Source organism: Spermophilus citellus (genome assembly GCF_964194105.1).
Source record: "Spermophilus citellus genome assembly, chromosome: 6".
Classification (NCBI taxonomy): domain Eukaryota; kingdom Metazoa; phylum Chordata; class Mammalia; order Rodentia; family Sciuridae; genus Spermophilus; species Spermophilus citellus.
In genome coordinates this window covers 38,830,671-38,847,660 of record NC_138187.1, presented here as the reverse complement: position 1 = coordinate 38,847,660, position 16,990 = coordinate 38,830,671, and the positions used below count along the sequence as shown (strand labels likewise).

At 49.6% G+C, this 16,990-nt stretch overlaps 1 protein-coding gene across 1 annotated transcript in view; it reads right to left on the bottom strand.

Moving 5' to 3' along the window:
• Positions 1-16,990, bottom strand: part of IQCE (IQ motif containing E) — a 45,373-nt gene that overhangs the window by 12,353 nt on the left and 16,030 nt on the right. The window contains 9 exon segments of the mRNA XM_081298983.1: positions 2,413-2,589; positions 7,527-7,617; positions 9,296-9,400; positions 11,310-11,506; positions 12,478-12,533; positions 14,038-14,201; positions 15,909-15,958; positions 16,203-16,289; positions 16,295-16,363. Of these exon segments, the coding sequence (XP_081155109.1) occupies positions 2,413-2,589; positions 7,527-7,617; positions 9,296-9,400; positions 11,310-11,506; positions 12,478-12,533; positions 14,038-14,201; positions 15,909-15,958; positions 16,203-16,289; positions 16,295-16,363 (996 nt within the window).

Sequence of the window (16,990 nt, the reverse complement as noted above, 5' to 3'; positions counted from 1 at the left end):
CTGAAAATAGTCACTTCTGACCTTAATGGCTGAGACAGCAAGTCCAGCCCTGCACAGGAAGGCGCAGGAGCCAGATCAAAGGGCTCCCAGGGCTAATTCAGGGCTATTTGAATGATAAACAGAATAATGTCTGTAATTAATTTTTTTAAAAGACTGAAAAAATAAAAGGTGTTGAGTCCATAGTTACATTCCTCCCAACCCTGAGAGGGAAACAGACAAACGGGGAGAGTCACTTGATCTGCTGAAGGTGACCATCAAAAAAACACTTTACTCTGAAACTGGCATTTCCTTAATACTTGAAGGGAAACAGCTAGGGACTGGGCTGTCTGCTTAGGAGGACCAGGAACAGGGGAACTCAGGGTAGTGCAGGGGTCCAGCTGCCATCCGCTAGGCCCAGAGAGTCCCTGCAAGTAGACCAGGAGAAGGGAGAGAAGGGGCATCTCGGGCAGGAAAGCTGGCAAGAGCTAGGAGCCGCAGGTCCCCCGTGTGGCTGGTGGGGAGCGTGGGAGGAAGCACAGAAGGCAGGTCCGTGTGCTCAAGAGGAAAACCCTGCTTTACAAAATAGAAGGATGAGAGTGGGAAGACACTGCCCTTGGAAATCATCTGAAGTGACCAGGGGTTACTAAGTCTAAGTTAGAGGACAGGGCAGGACAGTCACTGGGCAGACTCTGCCTCTGCAGGCTACTGCTTCATCATTAGGCAAGAGCTAGCAGTCACCACACTTGACACACAGGTGGGACCACCCATCTCACTTGTGGGATGAACACAGTTTCCCCTACGAGATATTCTTTCCAGTAGAACTTCTCACTTAGGAAACAGAGGGACAGAGGAACAAATTAAACAACACCATGGGAAGCAATCAGATCTGAGATGTGGAACAGCCGATAAGGCACTGGGGCCTGCACTCGTCAAAAAGAAATGTCTTTAAAAAGAAAAGAGAAGGCGGAGGAGGGGACTGCTGGAAATCACACCAAGACCTAACCAACCAGTGAGGAGCCCAATCCAACCATGCCTGGATCTCAGCTTGAAACTGACAGCTAGGAATGGCTCCTGGCACATTTGGGGAATCTGAATATGAAGAACCCAGCATAGAAAATTATTGTTATATTCTTAGGTGCAATAATGGTATTGTGTGCCAGGCACAGTGGCACATGCCTGTGGCTCAGGAGGCTGAGGCAGGAGGATAACAAGTTCAAAGCCAGTCTCAGCAACAGCGAGGTGCTAAGCAACTCAGTAAGACCCTGTCTCTAATAAAATATGAAACAGCACTGGGGATGCAGCTCAGTGGTTGAGTGCCCTGGAGTTCAATTTCCAGTACCCACCTTCCTCAAAAAAAGATAATGGCATTGTGGTTAAGTAGGAAAAAGTCCTTCTTAGAAGATATGTGCTAGTGTTTCATATCTGAAGCTTTCTCTCGAGTGTGTCTGGGGAAAATATTATATATATAAAAAAGAAATATGGCTGAGTATTAACTACCCTTGAATCCAGGTGCTGGCAAGATGAGTCCAGTATACTGTTGAATATCATAAGTTCTTTCCACTTTTCCATAAGTTTTGAAAAGTCTTAATAATAAAAGCTGGGAAGAAACAAAGATTTCAAGAGGCTTCAATGGCCTACTAGAACCAAGGTCTTGCGAGGTGCAGGCAAGGAGAGAAGGTCAATTTGTTTGTTCATTTGGGGGAAAGGTGATAACTTATTTTTAACACTAGGTAGACCTTTTAGAGCACTAAGCTCACCTGAGGACACCATGCCTCTTAAGAACTGCAGTCTCAGTGGTAGGGACCCCTGAAGAGCCCCCCAGATGCTCAGGAGAGAGCACTTTTCCTCCCTCACCCGAGGGGCAGAGAGGAGTCTCCCAGCCTGTTACGGATGGGCTGTCTGCAGAGCTGCCTATCAATGAAGACCCTCCGTATTCCCGATAAGATGGACCACTCCTGCAGGCCCCCCAGGGCGCCCCTGAGGAGGGCTGGCTGTGGGTAAGTTCAATTCTCCACATTATTTGTGTCCATGAACTGAAGCGCTCCTGAGCTCTTGGATGCAGCTCGGGGCTAGCAGGGGTACATTTCTGGGATGTGGTTGTGTGCAGTTTTTTGCAACCCACCCAGGGCACCTGCTGGGTCGTATGACAAACCAGGTGAGCTAACAGGGTTCCAGAACCCACCATTGCCTTGTTTCTGTGTAGCAAAAAAATGGAATCCTGTTTACTCTCCAAGGAGTAGCCACAGTGATCTTCCTGGAGACTCCCCTCCCCCTTCGCCCTTCCTGTGCCTCTTCCTACACATCAATGGCACCAGCCTGGTGCCTGGCACAGAGGCCAGTGCCAGTTGACAGAACTCATGAACAACTGAACACCTTCTGCAGTTGGGAAAACAGCGGGGAGCACGAGTGCCAGGCCCTCTGGGGAGAGCTCACCTTGTGTCTGTGGGCCTTCCAGCTGGCCTGCAGCATCCGCGCGGCAGACTCTCTCCTTCCATCGGAGCAGGGGATGGGGGACAGGGGCTGGGGGCAGCCCTCCGGCTCAGAATCCACTTCAGAGTCTTGCTGAGAGTGCCTGTTGCTGGGAGGGGGTGTGCAGAGCTCTCCGCAGGCCTACAGGAAATGGAAGGTGGACGGGCTGGTGCAGGGAAGATCTTGTAAGGACCTGGCAGGACATCATCTGGCAGACGGCAGGCCGCACTTACGGATGAATCTTACTCGTTCTGAGGAGGACCTGTTCCCGCACTGCCCACCACACCCTCGACAGATGCCCGGTAAGCACGTGGGCCCTGGACTCGTCTGGAAGCAATCTCCTAGGAGGAGTCTGTCCTGCCACTGCGGCATCTGCAGGGCGCTCACCCACAGATGGCCACGCACTTTCCAATAGCCATCTGTGACTTAAGAAGCACCCCTTTCAGGGCTGGGGTGTGGCTCAGTGGCAATGCTGGCCTAGCATGGGCAAGGCCCTGAGCCCAATCCCTAGCACTGTGGGGGGAAATTACCTGGTTTTCTGCAGTCCTTTTTTGGATATTTTTGAAGTTGAATATTATATTTTGACAATGATGTTTCTGGGATTACAGGTAAGATATTTCTAGCAAGGCTTTTGATACAAAGAAACAGGAATTGCTATTGTGACCATTAAAATACCACTGATTTCTATCATTTATTATCCACAAGGACAATTCTCAATAAAAATTAAAATACTGAACTATTTCTCTGACATCTAAAGCTCAGTGGAGAAGCCCATCCGTACAGAAGGCCCTCATAGAGAGAGGTGAGCTTCTGGCCATGCACGTGTAGCTGAGATGCCTGGTGCATGCATGTGGCCTGGTGCATGGCCCAACAGAATCAGCAGGCCACTAGGTATAGAAACCAAGCCTTTTACTTTCTGTATTATATGATGCTATGACATTTGGGCCTGCTGACCCTGGAGAGAGGCACCACTTCCTAGGGAAGAAGGACTTCCCTGTGAGAAACTTTTCATATGCAACTCACCCAAGCCCAGCCCACACCACCACCTAGCTCCCTTGTGTGACCCTCATGCACCAAGTTAGTGTCCCCTGCCCCCTAGCACCCAGGGCCAGGTACCCACGAGAATTGTTCAACCCAGCCAATCCTCACCTGCCCTTGCCTCACCTGGTCCTGCCTAGAGCAAAGGCCCTGGCCATACTTTACTGCTGCCTCCTACCTGTCCCCTGCGCCACTATGCATCCCCATGTGGCACGCCTGCTCCCGTTTCTAGGGGTGTGTGAGGGTGGACCTCTGTGACAGTCATTATGTCTGGGGGTCTCACTGTGCCTGACCAGACAAATCCCACACATCAGCACAGCCACCCATCACTGGGCTCTCTGGGTGTGCATCTCGTCACCTGGGTCCACATGCTGCCACCTAGCTGTAGTGTTCTGAGTTGTCCCCTGAAAGGCCTCACGGCCTCCCTTGACCCTGACTCATTCTCAGACCCTCATTCCACTCAAGTGAGGTACAAGTCTGTCTCATATTTCATGCCAATGTGACCAAAAGGTAAAATCAGCCACTTAGAAGATGGAGGAACAATGACTCCAACAACTCCGGGCAGATAGCTAAAACAAAAATGGAGTTTGATATGCATATAAATTTGGTGAGGCACTGCTTCGTTTTAACCTACAATTAACCATTCTCCCAGAATGGCTGGGAGCAGACACCCTTACTCAGAACAACACTGACCTTCCAGTTAATGCCACTCTTCCTTTTCTTTAAAATGGATACTGGGGATTAAACCCAGGCATCATACATGCTAGATAAGTACTTTACCACTGAGCTATACCCCCAGCCCTTGTAAAACTTTTTTTTTTTTTTTAGAGAATTTATTTATTTATTTATTTTATTTTAGTTCTTGGCAGACACAACATCTTTGTTTGTATGTGGTGCTGAGGATCGAACCCGGGCTGCACGCATGCCAGGCGAGCGCGCTACCGCTTGAGCCACATCCCCAGCCCCTGTAAAACTTTATTTTGAGGCTGGCCTCAAACTTGTGATCCTCTGGTGTCAGCTTCTCGATTAACAGGGATTACAGGCAAGCACCACACTTAGCCAAAACTAAATGCTTTTATAAGCAGGAAAGAAGCAAAGTTAATTATGCTTATGAAGAAAAATCCAGCCAGGGATGGTAGCACCTGCCTATAATTCCAGTGGATCGGGAGGCTAAGGTAGGAGGATCATGAATTCAAAGCCAACCTCAGCAACTTAGTGAGATCCTGTCTCAAAATAAAAAATTTAAAAAAGGGCTGGGAGGTGGCTCAGTGGTTAAGTGCCTCTGGGTTCAATCCCTGGTACCAAAAAAGAAAAATTCAGACAAAAGAAAGGGAAGAAGTGCTTATAACTCCACTGGAGTAAAAGCTAATTCTGGCAGTACTTTCAGATATACTTCAAAGTAAAAAAAAAAAAAAATTTTTTTCAGTAAAAAGGAATCTATGTATTTACACATATACACTTTTTGGGGGCAGGGGTTGTTTCCATCAAATAGGCCATAGGCATCTCTCATGTCATAACTGAAGACCCACTTTATTCTTTGTACTGACTGCTCAATACTGCACCGATGGGGACACGGCCAGCTCAGGAATGAGCAACACACCGTGCTCTTGAGTTTGCTGCGGCTCCTCACTACTGCAGAATGGACTGCAGCCAGCACCCGTCACCGCCTCTCTGCAGACTACAGTGATGCCTTCTGTGGCCCCAGTCTCGGCGAGGACAATGGGAAGCCTGGGATCCTCAATGTGCTCCTGTCATGTGCAGGAACACAAATCTCAAGGTCATGTAAGAAGATGCCAGAACAAAAACGTTGAACGAAATTTTGACACCAAGTGAAACCTCCTAAAGCCTGAGCTGAGAGAGGTGTGGTAACAGATTAAGGATATAATTCCTGGAGAAAAAGAACTTCTCTGCCATCTTACTGATGTGGCCTCTGAACAGAGTTAGTGGAAAATTTAAATCCCAATTACTGGGAAGCAACAGACTCTGCAGTACAGATCTCAAAGCAAGCAGGTGGCCCTGGAATATGAAGCTGGATCCTTCTGAGGTGTCAACACATGAGTCAGGAGGGACAAGCAATTTATACCAAGGCCTCCTTTCCTGATTTATCTGTATCTAGTTATTGTACAGAGAGGAAACTAGTGCTATGATGGTCTTCTGTGTTCAACCAAGACACTAATAACACAGGAGCACACACTTGTTTTTCTCCATTTTGAGGATCTACAGAAACCCTGAGCAGGCCAGAGACAGAGAGGTGCACACACAAAGCCTCTTTCCGTCCCCATGGTCTACAGGAAAGGGGTTCCTCCCTAAGGGATGTATGACTTTGAAAGTTAACAATGGGCAGAAACCCTGACGTTTCTTTATTGCTGAGCACCTCTCAGGGGTCAGGGCTACAGAAGTAGCCAAGTAACAAATCAGTAAGTCCTGTAGCCTCCCTGGTCCCCAAGGGCACTTTACTTGCAGAAGAGGTTTCAGTGACATCCTGTGCATGACACAGATCAGAGAGGCACTCAGGCTCAGCTTGTCACACACAATGCCCTAGGTATACCACCAGACAACAATGAGAGTCCAGGAGAACACTCAGTAGAGGCCTGTGTCCCTTGGGGTGGGCAGTGTGGCAATCAGATGAGTGGATGAACCATGAGGGTGCACAGAGAGTGGGAAGGGACAGTGACTCTGTGTTATTTAGAACATTATCCAGAGCACTGGAAAAACCTCCACAAAAGCATGCCCTTGGGGACAGCATAAAACCACACGCTCTGTCTGAGCAGCAGCAATGTTTTCACAAAGGACTGAGATGGACTCTCGCTGTTCATGCAGCACGCACACTGCCGGTAGGGTGTGCCACGGTCACGGTTGCTGCACAGCCTGCCTGGGCCCGGCTGGCACACAAGCAACGAACCACGGGCTTCCCCCAGCTGGCAGTGCTGTGGTGTCTGGATTTGTAACTGAAAATGTACTGAGCAGCTTCTCCAAACTCCCTTTCAGTTTGCCTTCTGCTCTTGAGCTGGCTTTGAATGAAAAGACCCTAAAATTAGAATCCAGCTAAGTAAACCAGCCTTGGAAGAGGAAAGCCAGTCCAGATCAAAACCAAACAAAAGCCCTTTTATGTTCCACAACCAGCAGGTGACAGTCCTGCAGGCCCATCCTCCCGGAGGCCCAGGGAACCGCCACCTGCCAGCCCCTCACAGCCGACACTGGTCCTGCTGCAGCAGGTCTGGGGCATTCCAGGCCCTGCTCAGGTCTGGGGCAGGCAGAAGAAGGGTCACAGGAAGGGACTGCAGAAGAGGCTGCAACCTGGGCTCGTTTTGGACCCTTCTAAACCACACTGGCTTCATCCACCACACATTCACGACAAGCCCTCTGGAGCAAACAGTGGCCACGGGATTTTAACATTTAAGTTGTTCCCTTTTAGACTGAGTCAGACCACACCTGCCATCTCAAGAATCTATGCATTGGAAAAAGACTCACAAGGAGGTAGAAGTGCAGGTAGCCCGGGGCTAACAGGGACAGAGCCACCTAGCTGACCCCTGGGTCAGGGAAGGGCAGGTGACCCTCACATGCCCGCCTCAGCCACAGCTGTCTCCTTGCATCCATCTAAATGGGCAAAGAGGGTCACTGGCCAGGTCCTCACCACACTGTCACTCAGTACCACATGAGCCAGAGATCAGGGATAGAAGGGAAGAGACCTGAGTCCCCCAGAGAGTGCAGCATATTTTGGACTTGCCTTTTGGGCCTCTGTAGCCTCCTTGATATAGTCAGAGAGCCCCTGCTACAGAGCTGAACTTGCCACATGCTTGAGGTCTGGAAGATCTCTCACCAGCCCAAATGTCCAAGACCCAACACCAGTCTGAGAGGTCAATCCACTGACCCGGGGTCAACCATAGCCCCTAACTTCTGTACACACCACCCACATCACAGACATTGACTAACAGAGGTGGGACGGCCAACATCAGTCAGGAAAGGCTCTGGGCGTTTGGATAAGCATGTGTGTTGCTGTCAGCTGAGAGTCCCAGTGCCCAATGGGAATGAAGCCGTACCTCGCGAGTCACTTCCATGGGAGCGCTGGGCTCCTCTTTCTTGGCTTCTTCCGGTTCTTGACACTTGTTGGTGAGTGTTTGAATTTCCTCTCTAAAGTGGAAAAAGAAAAGATGACACCTATCATTCACTATGTGAGGAAGGGCCCCTGCACAACTCAGCAGGAAGTTCTGTGCAGAGACAGATGCTAGACAGGGTGCAGAGAGCCCACGGCCACCTCCCTGGTGCACCAGAAGCCCCACTGCAGGACAGAGCTTTCTAATGTGTCCCCCAAGCTGGGAGCCTTGTAAGGGTGAGGCTGGGGATCTCCAGGGTCAGCCTGATCCCCGAAGCATTGTCCGAACTCTGAAGAGTAGCCATTGCACGCAGCATGTGCGAGGCCCTGGGTTCAAGCCCCAGCACCACACACGAGAAACAAACAAGAAGAAGAAGTCATAGCGTGAACCATGAATAGGAAGTTATAGCGTGGAGTTTTTAATAAACAATGTGAATATTTCCTTACTACAGATGCTAAAGTCAAACAACTTGTTTTTGTGTACCTGCCTTTTCAATTAAATTTTAGCTTCTGACAGTCTGAGTTATATTTCTCCTGAAAAGAAAATGTTCTACTTTGTTTCAGTAATATGTACCTTGCTAATTATCTTCAGTGCTGAACATTCCCATTTAGATTCTAATCTAGTTTTCTTATATTTTAAAAAAATTGAGCTCTTTGCTTCTTGATTGCCATTTTCTGAGCTGCTGTCCTCCATGATTGAGGTGCTGCCTCATCTTGGGCAATGGAGTTGGCCGTCTATGGACTGAGACCTCTGAAACCTGCCTGCCAAAGAAAGTTCCGCTACTCAGCACTGGAGAATACTGACTCCCATCACATTACCACCATGAGGACATTAGACCAGTCCAGAGGAAGTGTTTGGTATAGGCATGCTTGCATATCTGTGGGAGGTTGGTTCCAGGATTCCCAGGATGCCAAAATCCACAGATGCTCAAGTCCCTTAAATAAAACGGCAATATCTGCAAATAACCTGTGCATATCTTCCTGTACCCTTTCAATCATCTATCGGTCACTTATAATACACAAATGTTCTGTAAAAAATTGAGATAAGATTTGTAATATAAAATTCATTATTTTAAAGTGTATAATGAGGTGGTTTTCAGACTATTCAGAATGACAATCATCACACTAATTCTAGAACATTCCAGGCACCCCCATAAGGACCCCATGCCTATCAGTGACCATTCCCTATTCCCTTCTGCTGGGCTCATGCAGTCCTCTCTGCTCTGTCACTGGGAGCTGCCTGTCTGACACTTTATGTAGATGGATGGCACTGCTGGGGCCTGTTCCAGGTCCCTCCAAGCTGAGTGTGCAGTGCTCCCTTTCTGGCTCCTCCTATGTGTGGCCTGGCCTTGGGCTGCTCATCTGGCAACAGCCGGTGCAGGTATGGGCGGTTGCTTCCTGGCTCTGGTGACAGTGCTATTATGGAGGAGCCTGGGAGGCAACTCCCTACGGCAGCAGCAACGTGTGGGTTGGAGTGGGAAGCCCTGGCCCACTCCGAAGGGGCAGAAGTGGCAGAGCCATGATGCGACAGAGGCAGCACTGATGGAGGCCTCTTCCCAGAGTTTGGGTTTCTACTCCAAAGGCAAAAGAACACCTGGAAATATCTCAGGGAGAAGTATGGCCTTTGCAAAACCCTCTCTGAGGCTGTGTTGAGCCCCCACTGGGAAAGGCTGGCATGCAGAAGTGGGTGGGTCCTCTATGAAATGTATCACCTACCGCAAAACCTGCTCATGCTCTTGCCTCTCCTGCTTGCCTTCCCTCATGCTCTCCAGCTCCTTCTCCAAGTCGGCCTTTGCTTGAAGCAGCTGCTTCACCTCCACACTGAACGAAAGAACCAGAGACATTTCCACCCTCATTAAAACCAGAGGCTGGGGCTGGGGTTGTGGCTCAGTGGTAGCGCGCTTGCCTAGCATGCATGAGGCACTGGGTTCGATTCTCAGCACCACATACAAATAAATAAAAGAAAGTCCATCAACAACTACAAAATATTTTAAAAAACAAGAGGTCATCAAGGCAGGGGGTTGGCCTCCTTCCTTAGGACAGTGGACCAGGGGTGGGAGGGTCAGGAAAGGCCCTTGATTCTAAAGATGTGGTGTCAAGAGCAGCCCCGAGGGTCCTGATTGGGCACACGGATACCAGCATGTGTGAGGAACTGCCAGGGGCTGGGAAGACAAGGGAATAAAGGCATATGAAGTCTTGGGGAGAGGTGCCACAGGATAGTCATGGAACACAGTCACACATGCAGCACCCTCTGGTTCACACCACAGGTGCAGGTCTGAGCCGGTGAAGGACCTGCCCTGGCCTACACCGGGCCCTGCCCTCACTGAGCCTGAGGATAAGGCTGCCCAGGCACCTCCACTGAGTTTCCTGTGACCTGTGTGTGGCATGGCAGCCACAAAGTAGACTCTAGAGCAAGACATCTGCCTGAACCTCAGATCCACTGCTATCTGTGCGACTTAACCCTTCAGGGTTCCCATGCAGAGATGCTCCCAAACTGTGTAGCAGAGTGCCTGTCACCTGCTAAGTGTGCAGCAGAGCGCCTGTCACATGATAAGGGCTCAGTCTGTGGTAGCTATGGTATTCAATAGCATAACAGATAACGCCAGAAATTATTTACCTTCCAAAATGACCAGTTTAATGTAAAGACCTTTTTCTAAAATACTAATTTTTCTTTTTTTGTACTGGGGATTGAACCCAGGGGTCTCTACTGCTGAGCTATATTTCCAGCTCTTTTTATTTTTTTAATTTGAGTGAGGGTCTTGCTAAGTTGCTTAGAGTCTCACTAAGTTTCTGAGGCTGGCCTTGAACTTGCAATTCTGGCTCAGCCTCCCCAGTCTGATGTTATAGGCACACACCACTCACTGTGCCTGGCCATGAAATACCAATTTTTACAATGAACTTATCACTCACATGAATGCATCCTGAGGTCACTACTCAGGTGGAAGGAGTGGAGTGTGAGGGATTCCCTTCCACCATAACACAAGGTGACTGAGCACTCAGAGAACCAGGAGGCAACAAGGAGATTCTTCTCGACTCCACTGTGCACCCAGATCCCTGGACTCATGCAATCAGAGGGCCTGGCAGCACCTGAAGCCCTGATCTCCAGTGAGCTCCCAGGGGATGAGATGCTCCCCACTCCACAGGCCACTCACCTCTAAGTTGCAAGGTTGCTGAAGTCTTGCAAACCTGAGATAAACATCTCAGAAAATGGGCAGGTGAAGTCACTCATGACAGATCAGAGAAGCCACAGGTAGAAGCAGGGAGACAGATGCCTAGTGCACACGGTGGGGACTACAGACCTTGAAACATTGGTGAGACTTTGCCTCCCAACTCCCTTCCTAGGGTTGCACTGGACATTTTACAGCATTTACACATCTTGCCTGATAGACAGATCATGTGTCATAAACATATTGTTGAATTTCAAAACCATTCTGCCTAAGACGTAATTGATTTTATGCAATCAATGACAGTAAATTCCTGTCCAGGGAACAATTTGGGAACTCCTCTGGAATTCAGTATAAAGAGACTCCTGTGGCACTCTCCCTGACCTCCCCCTTTTAAGGTGGCATCTAAATGTCTTCTTTTGGCCATTCAAGCAACTTTGATTTTACAACCAAAATATAAGAAGTCTTGAGTCCTAAACAGTATTTATACAACAACCACCGTGAGCTCAGCATTTCTCCAAATTCATGACAACAGCCCTAGAAACAAGGTCCCCATGGGAACCTACTCTTTCTCCTGCAGCTGTGCCTGCAGCGCGCTCCGCTCTGCCTTCAAGCTCTTCACTGCCCCCCGGAGGCGTTCCTGCTCCTCCGGCCGGTCCCGAGGATGCTTGTGTGCTGCGCTGTTGGAGACGGAGTGGGCCAGGGGAGTTGGTCTGTGGGATTCTGAGCTGTGAGGCTTTGCATTCTCCATTGAACTTACTTTCTGGAGGCAAAACAGGCATTTGTTAGACGTTATTGTCTTTGCTTTCCAGTTAAGAACTCAGGAGACAGACGACAAGCCACAGGGACAGTCTCCAGCAGGTGGGAGCAGCTTTGCTACGTGACCCGAGTCAACCAGTCTACTAGCCCACACAGTTCCTGGAAGTCTGTGATCAAAAGGGGAGAACCTGGCCTGGACAAAGAGCCACTAGCACGACAGGAACAAGCCACAAGGCAGGCAAGGTGGACACACGGCTGATCCCTGTGCTCGCTCAGCCCACTGCTTCCCTAGACTTTCTCAATTTCCAACCTTTCTGCTCCCAACCTTCAGCTGTGCTGCGGTCCTGTCAGGAAGGTGACCCAGCACTTCCATGCTGCCGACACCCAGCCCACACAAGCCCCCCGCCCCCGTGTGCGTCTGCTCTGGCTGCCTGCATTTCCCAACAGCTTTATTTGTAAATACACACAACATACAGAAACTTCTTATATTTTCTACTTTGAACTTATTTGTAAACATTCCCCTCAGGGTTTGCTCTGTTTGCCAAACAGCAGAGAGCTCAAGCTCAGTATTCTGGAAGGACCCGTTCCACAGGAACGGAGGCACCCACGTGGGGTGTGAGGAAACGTTAATTGCCTAAATTTTCTGGTCAACGGAGAGTAAATGAACAGTTTTCTGCAAATTTAAATATTAAACAAGTGGAAAGAAGTCTGGCCAGCAGCCAGCAGCTGGGTTGTGGGAGCCTCCAGGTCACGTGCTTGGCCCTGCAGCTACGCAGAGTCTGATGACATTGTGTGGCCATCTGAAAAATGAGGGCTGTGAACGACACAACTCAGGCCTTGCCCCGAGTCCACACTGTACTGACTGCTAGATGGTCACCATTTACATGCTCAGTGTAAGTCTGTGTCCCCCAACTGCCCCACTGCCCCTCAGGCACAGATAGGTCCTGAGCAAGGGGTGGCATGACGCCCGCTCACCTTTTCCAGCTCCGCGATTCGTCTCAGCAGCCGAGGCTTGCTCCAGTCCACGTACCCTGATGGACACACAGGTCTGCTCAGACTGTCCTGGCACCCTTTGGCCCAACCACCCATCAGCAAAGCCATGAGGGCTCCGGTGGGCAGGTCCTGCCACCCAAGGGTTTTCTCCAGGTCTGGATGATTTCTGTTCCCTTTGGCTGTTAAGAATCACTAATACCAACATCTCCAAGTATCTTAGTGGGATGTCCTTTCCTGATTCTACACCAGTCAGTTTTTTTTTAAAAATATCTTCTTAGTTGTCAATGGATTTTATTTTATTTATTTATATGTGATACTGAGAATCAAACCCAGTGCCTCACACATGCTAGGCAAGTGCTCTACCACTGAGCCGCAACCACAGTCCCCCAGTCAGGTTTTGACCTCACTGGTCCATTGAGATGGTCTAATGGACTCTAGGGTGATTCTTAGTCCTCCTCCCACTTGCTTTCAGGCTGCCCCTGGACCTGGCTTTGCTACCTCGCCAGTGGCATCCCACCTGGCTTTGCTGGCTCTCCCTTCCCCCTCCCAAACTCCTAAACATCACTAGGGTTAGGACTCAATCGTCTCCTCCCCTCTACTCACACCCACTTGCGGCCCCACTTGGGTCCACCTGTTTGCGGACAGTCAGCACGTCCAGTTCTCCAGCCCAGGTCTCTGCCTGGCCTACCTCTGCACACACCTCAGATCTCACCTGTCCCTTCTCCCCAGACATGTGCTGCCGTCCTCCCCCTCAGCAATGCCAGCTCTGTCCTTTTAGCTACCCAGACAGAAACCTGGACCTTGCTGCCTCCCCTCCCACAGGCTGCACTCAGTCTCCACATTTCCTGCGGGCTTCACATTAAAGACGCACAGAGCCCAGCTGCTTCTTGCCACTTCTGCTGCCACAATGGCTCAGGCCACCTGTACTCTCACCAGGATGAGTGCAGAAGTCCCTGCTGCCAGTACCCCCTTTTCTGCACAGGGCACCCTGCATAGGAGCCAAGGCCCCTCAGAGCCCCCTGGTGCTCGACACCAGGCTCTGTGGCAGCAACTATCGTGGTTTACCTTTGGGGCCACACTGGCCTCCGCTCAGACCTCTGCACTCATTGCTGGCCCACCTGGCACCCCCAGATGCCTGCACAACTGGCCCTCTCCTCTTCCAGGTCCTGCCCAGCCATCAGCGTCTTAGTGAGGCCTCCCCAAGGGCCCTCCTCGTTTCTCCATAGTACTTTCACTGTCTGACAGCTTGGACTTAACCATCTCCTTCTGTCCCATGCGGTCACCTCCATGAAGCACATTTGCACTGCTGTTCCCTGCTCTGTCTCCAGGGCCTAGATGGCTGCTTAGCTGCATTCTGCAATCACTACTAGGGTAACTATGCCTAGTGGGACCTGTCTGCTGTGAGGCCGGGGACTAGGGTCTTCATAGTTGGAGGAAGCAAGGGCCATGGACAACGTGCTGCCCCTCTGGTGCCTTCCCTCATAGAATGAGACACGGCCTCCTCCCCATGCCTCCCTCACTGAATGGCTTTGGGGAAGGTACCCTTGAGTCTGGAGATGGTGGGGGAGTTGCTCAGCACGCGGTCCAGGTCTTCCTTCAGGCTCTGGTTTTCCTCGGTCAGCTCCTGGACGCTCCGGGACAAATTCAGAAGAGTGCTACTCATCTTCTTCTGCCTCTTCATGCCCACCTTCTTTTCCATCGGCAGCCTGGGAATGACCACATCGAGGGGCTGAGCTTGGATTTCTCAACTGGCTTAATAATATTTGAAGTAAGGGATGTGCAAATCACGGCCCACTTCTGTCCAGTTGTGAGCCCAGAGTTCTTGCAGAGGAATACTTGCAACCGAATAGGGAACACTAACCTGGAACCCCAAATAAACAAAACCACTAACCCTCATAATAGGATTTCATATTGCTAACAAACCTGTATAGCAAAATAAGTACTCAATTATTGGTATCATATCTTAGATGCCATCACTAAAAATCTTGTAGGAACTTACTCTTTTTTATGTAAGTCCCTTTTTAGCTTTCATTTTGCTTCTTCTCCCACTGAAGACTAAAACACTGGTGGTCCTTATTTCTAGCAGATTCCTTATTTGCAAGTTTGCATACTCATTAAGATTTATCTGCAAACTCATAATCAATCCTCATGAGGCTTTTCTTTTTTTGGTACCAGGGATTGAACCCAGGGGCACTTAATCACTGAGTAACATCTCCAGCCCTTTTTATTTTTATATTTTGAGACAAGGTCTTGCTAAATTGCTTAGGGCCTTGTTAATGCTGAGGCTGTCGTTGTTTTATTTTATTTTTTTAGATGTTGATGGACCTTTATTTATTTATATGTGGTGCTGAGAATTGAACCCAGGGCCTCACACATGCTGGGCTCTACCACTGAGCCCCAGCCCCAAGGCTGTCTTTGAACTCACAATCCTCCTGCCACTGTGCCTGGCCCTTGTGGGGCTCTCAAGGGAGTCCATGCACAGGCAGAGTGCTGAAAGACTGGTGAGTTGCTGGTGTGTTCCCAGTGGAGGTCTAACAAGGCCCTGCTGTGTTCTTGATTCAGTTCTCATACTATAAGTGCCTGTTTGCAGTCTATTAGTGTAGAGACAATATCACATTTTTGTGCTTTGTACTAGTGATTTCACTGTTCACAATGGCCTTACAGTGTAGTACTGAGGCACTCATTGTCCAGTGTCCCTAGGCACAAGGATATGATGAGCTTTATGGAGAAACTACATGTTAGACAAGATTGGCTCAGGCATGAGTCAGCGCTGTGGGCCTAAATGTTGACAAAGTGTGAGGTTTGCAGGAATCCAAGCCACAATTCCCTTGGCTCAGTGGCTTAACATCTGCTAATCCAGTGTCTACAGAGATGGTACAGAATATGTATCCATTTACCATAAATATCAAGACTCTAATAATCCTAGTAAAGTTGATTTGCTTTGAAAAACAGCATTTTCCTGCTGGGTGTGGTGGCACATGCCTGTAATCCCATGTACTGAGAAGGCTGAGGCAGGATAATTGCAAATTTGAGGCTAGGCTGGGTAACTGAGCGAGACTGTCTCAAAATAAAAAATAAAAAGGGCTAGGAGGTTTAGTTCAGTGGTAGAGCACCCCTGGGTTAAATCCCCAATGCCTCAAAAAGAATCCCAAAAGCAAAACAGCATTTTTCAATTCTGAAAGGGTAGCTGCTGTGCAGTGCACATAACATATGCGGGGAGCGCGAATGGGGGCAGCTGCCAACATGGAGGATGGGCACATCTGCACGGCCCTGAGTGGAAGCAGACCCGCTCTAACCATCAGCAGCGTGGGCAACGTGGGCACTGCTGCCAAGTTAGGGCAGGAGCTGCTGTTTCCAGGAACGACTGCCCTGCTGTTAGACAACACACGGAACGCGACTCCACGTTATCGTACTTCTTTCCTGCAACATCGGAACTTGCCAAGAGAGTCTGGAGACGATGGATCTGAAAGTGCCAAATTAGAATGTGTTAAAACATACAGGAGCACCAAGACAGCTTTCCCCCGAAGCTGTCACCAGATTCCTGACCCTGCTTCAGGGCAGGAAGCAAGAACCAAGCTGCTGGGACTCATTTTCATGTCAAGATAAGCAGGGGACCAGCACCAGTCTCAGTTCACCCCTTGTCAGCAGATTCCCCCTCACACCCACAGGCACCCTCCCCTTCCACGCGCCGCGGAGGGAGCACACACCTCCTCGTAGTAAGTGTCCATGGCGATCCTCATCTCCTCCAAGTTAGTGGTCTTCATGTCAGTCTGGAGTTTGCTGAGGACCCAAGTTCAGAGTTAACATGGCAGGTTTGGGTCCCTGCAAACCTCCTCTCAGGGCCAGAGGAACAGGAGTTCCCAGAACACTGAGGGAAGGCATGGCTTTAGAAGAGAACCTGGCAGGAGCTAGGGATAGTAGTGCATGGCTGTAATCCCAGCAGCTCAGGAGGGCTGTGAGTTCAAAGCCAGCCTCAGCAACTTAATGAGACCCTAAACAATTCAGCAAGACCCTGTCTCTAAATAAAAAAAATATATATGAAAAAAAGGGTTGGGCATATGGCTCAATGGTTAAGCATCCCTGAGTTCAATCCTCGGTACCAAAAAAAAAAAAAAAAAGAGGGAGGGAGGGAGAGAAGAGTGGGCCCTCAGTGAGCTTTAGTGTTCAACAAATGGGGTGTGCTGTGTCAGACAGGAAGAGTCCTCACACCAGAGTGCCCCTCTGGGCTAGACTACCACTTCCCAAGAGTCGAAAACTCCCAGAAGACATTCTTCTCCAAAGAAGAAGATAAAACTACCTTGATAACCGTAGACTAGGTGCTGAAAGTCCTCAGAGGTTGGACAGACCGTCTCTGGGGGCAGGTGGGGAGAATGACCAGTTTTATTAAGAAGAGGATGGTTTTCTCCCCTCATACTGTTACTGTGTCATTTTGTTCTCACAGACCGTAGGCTTTAGGCAAAGGTGAAAGCTGAGTCAGCACTCTAAAACACGGAGG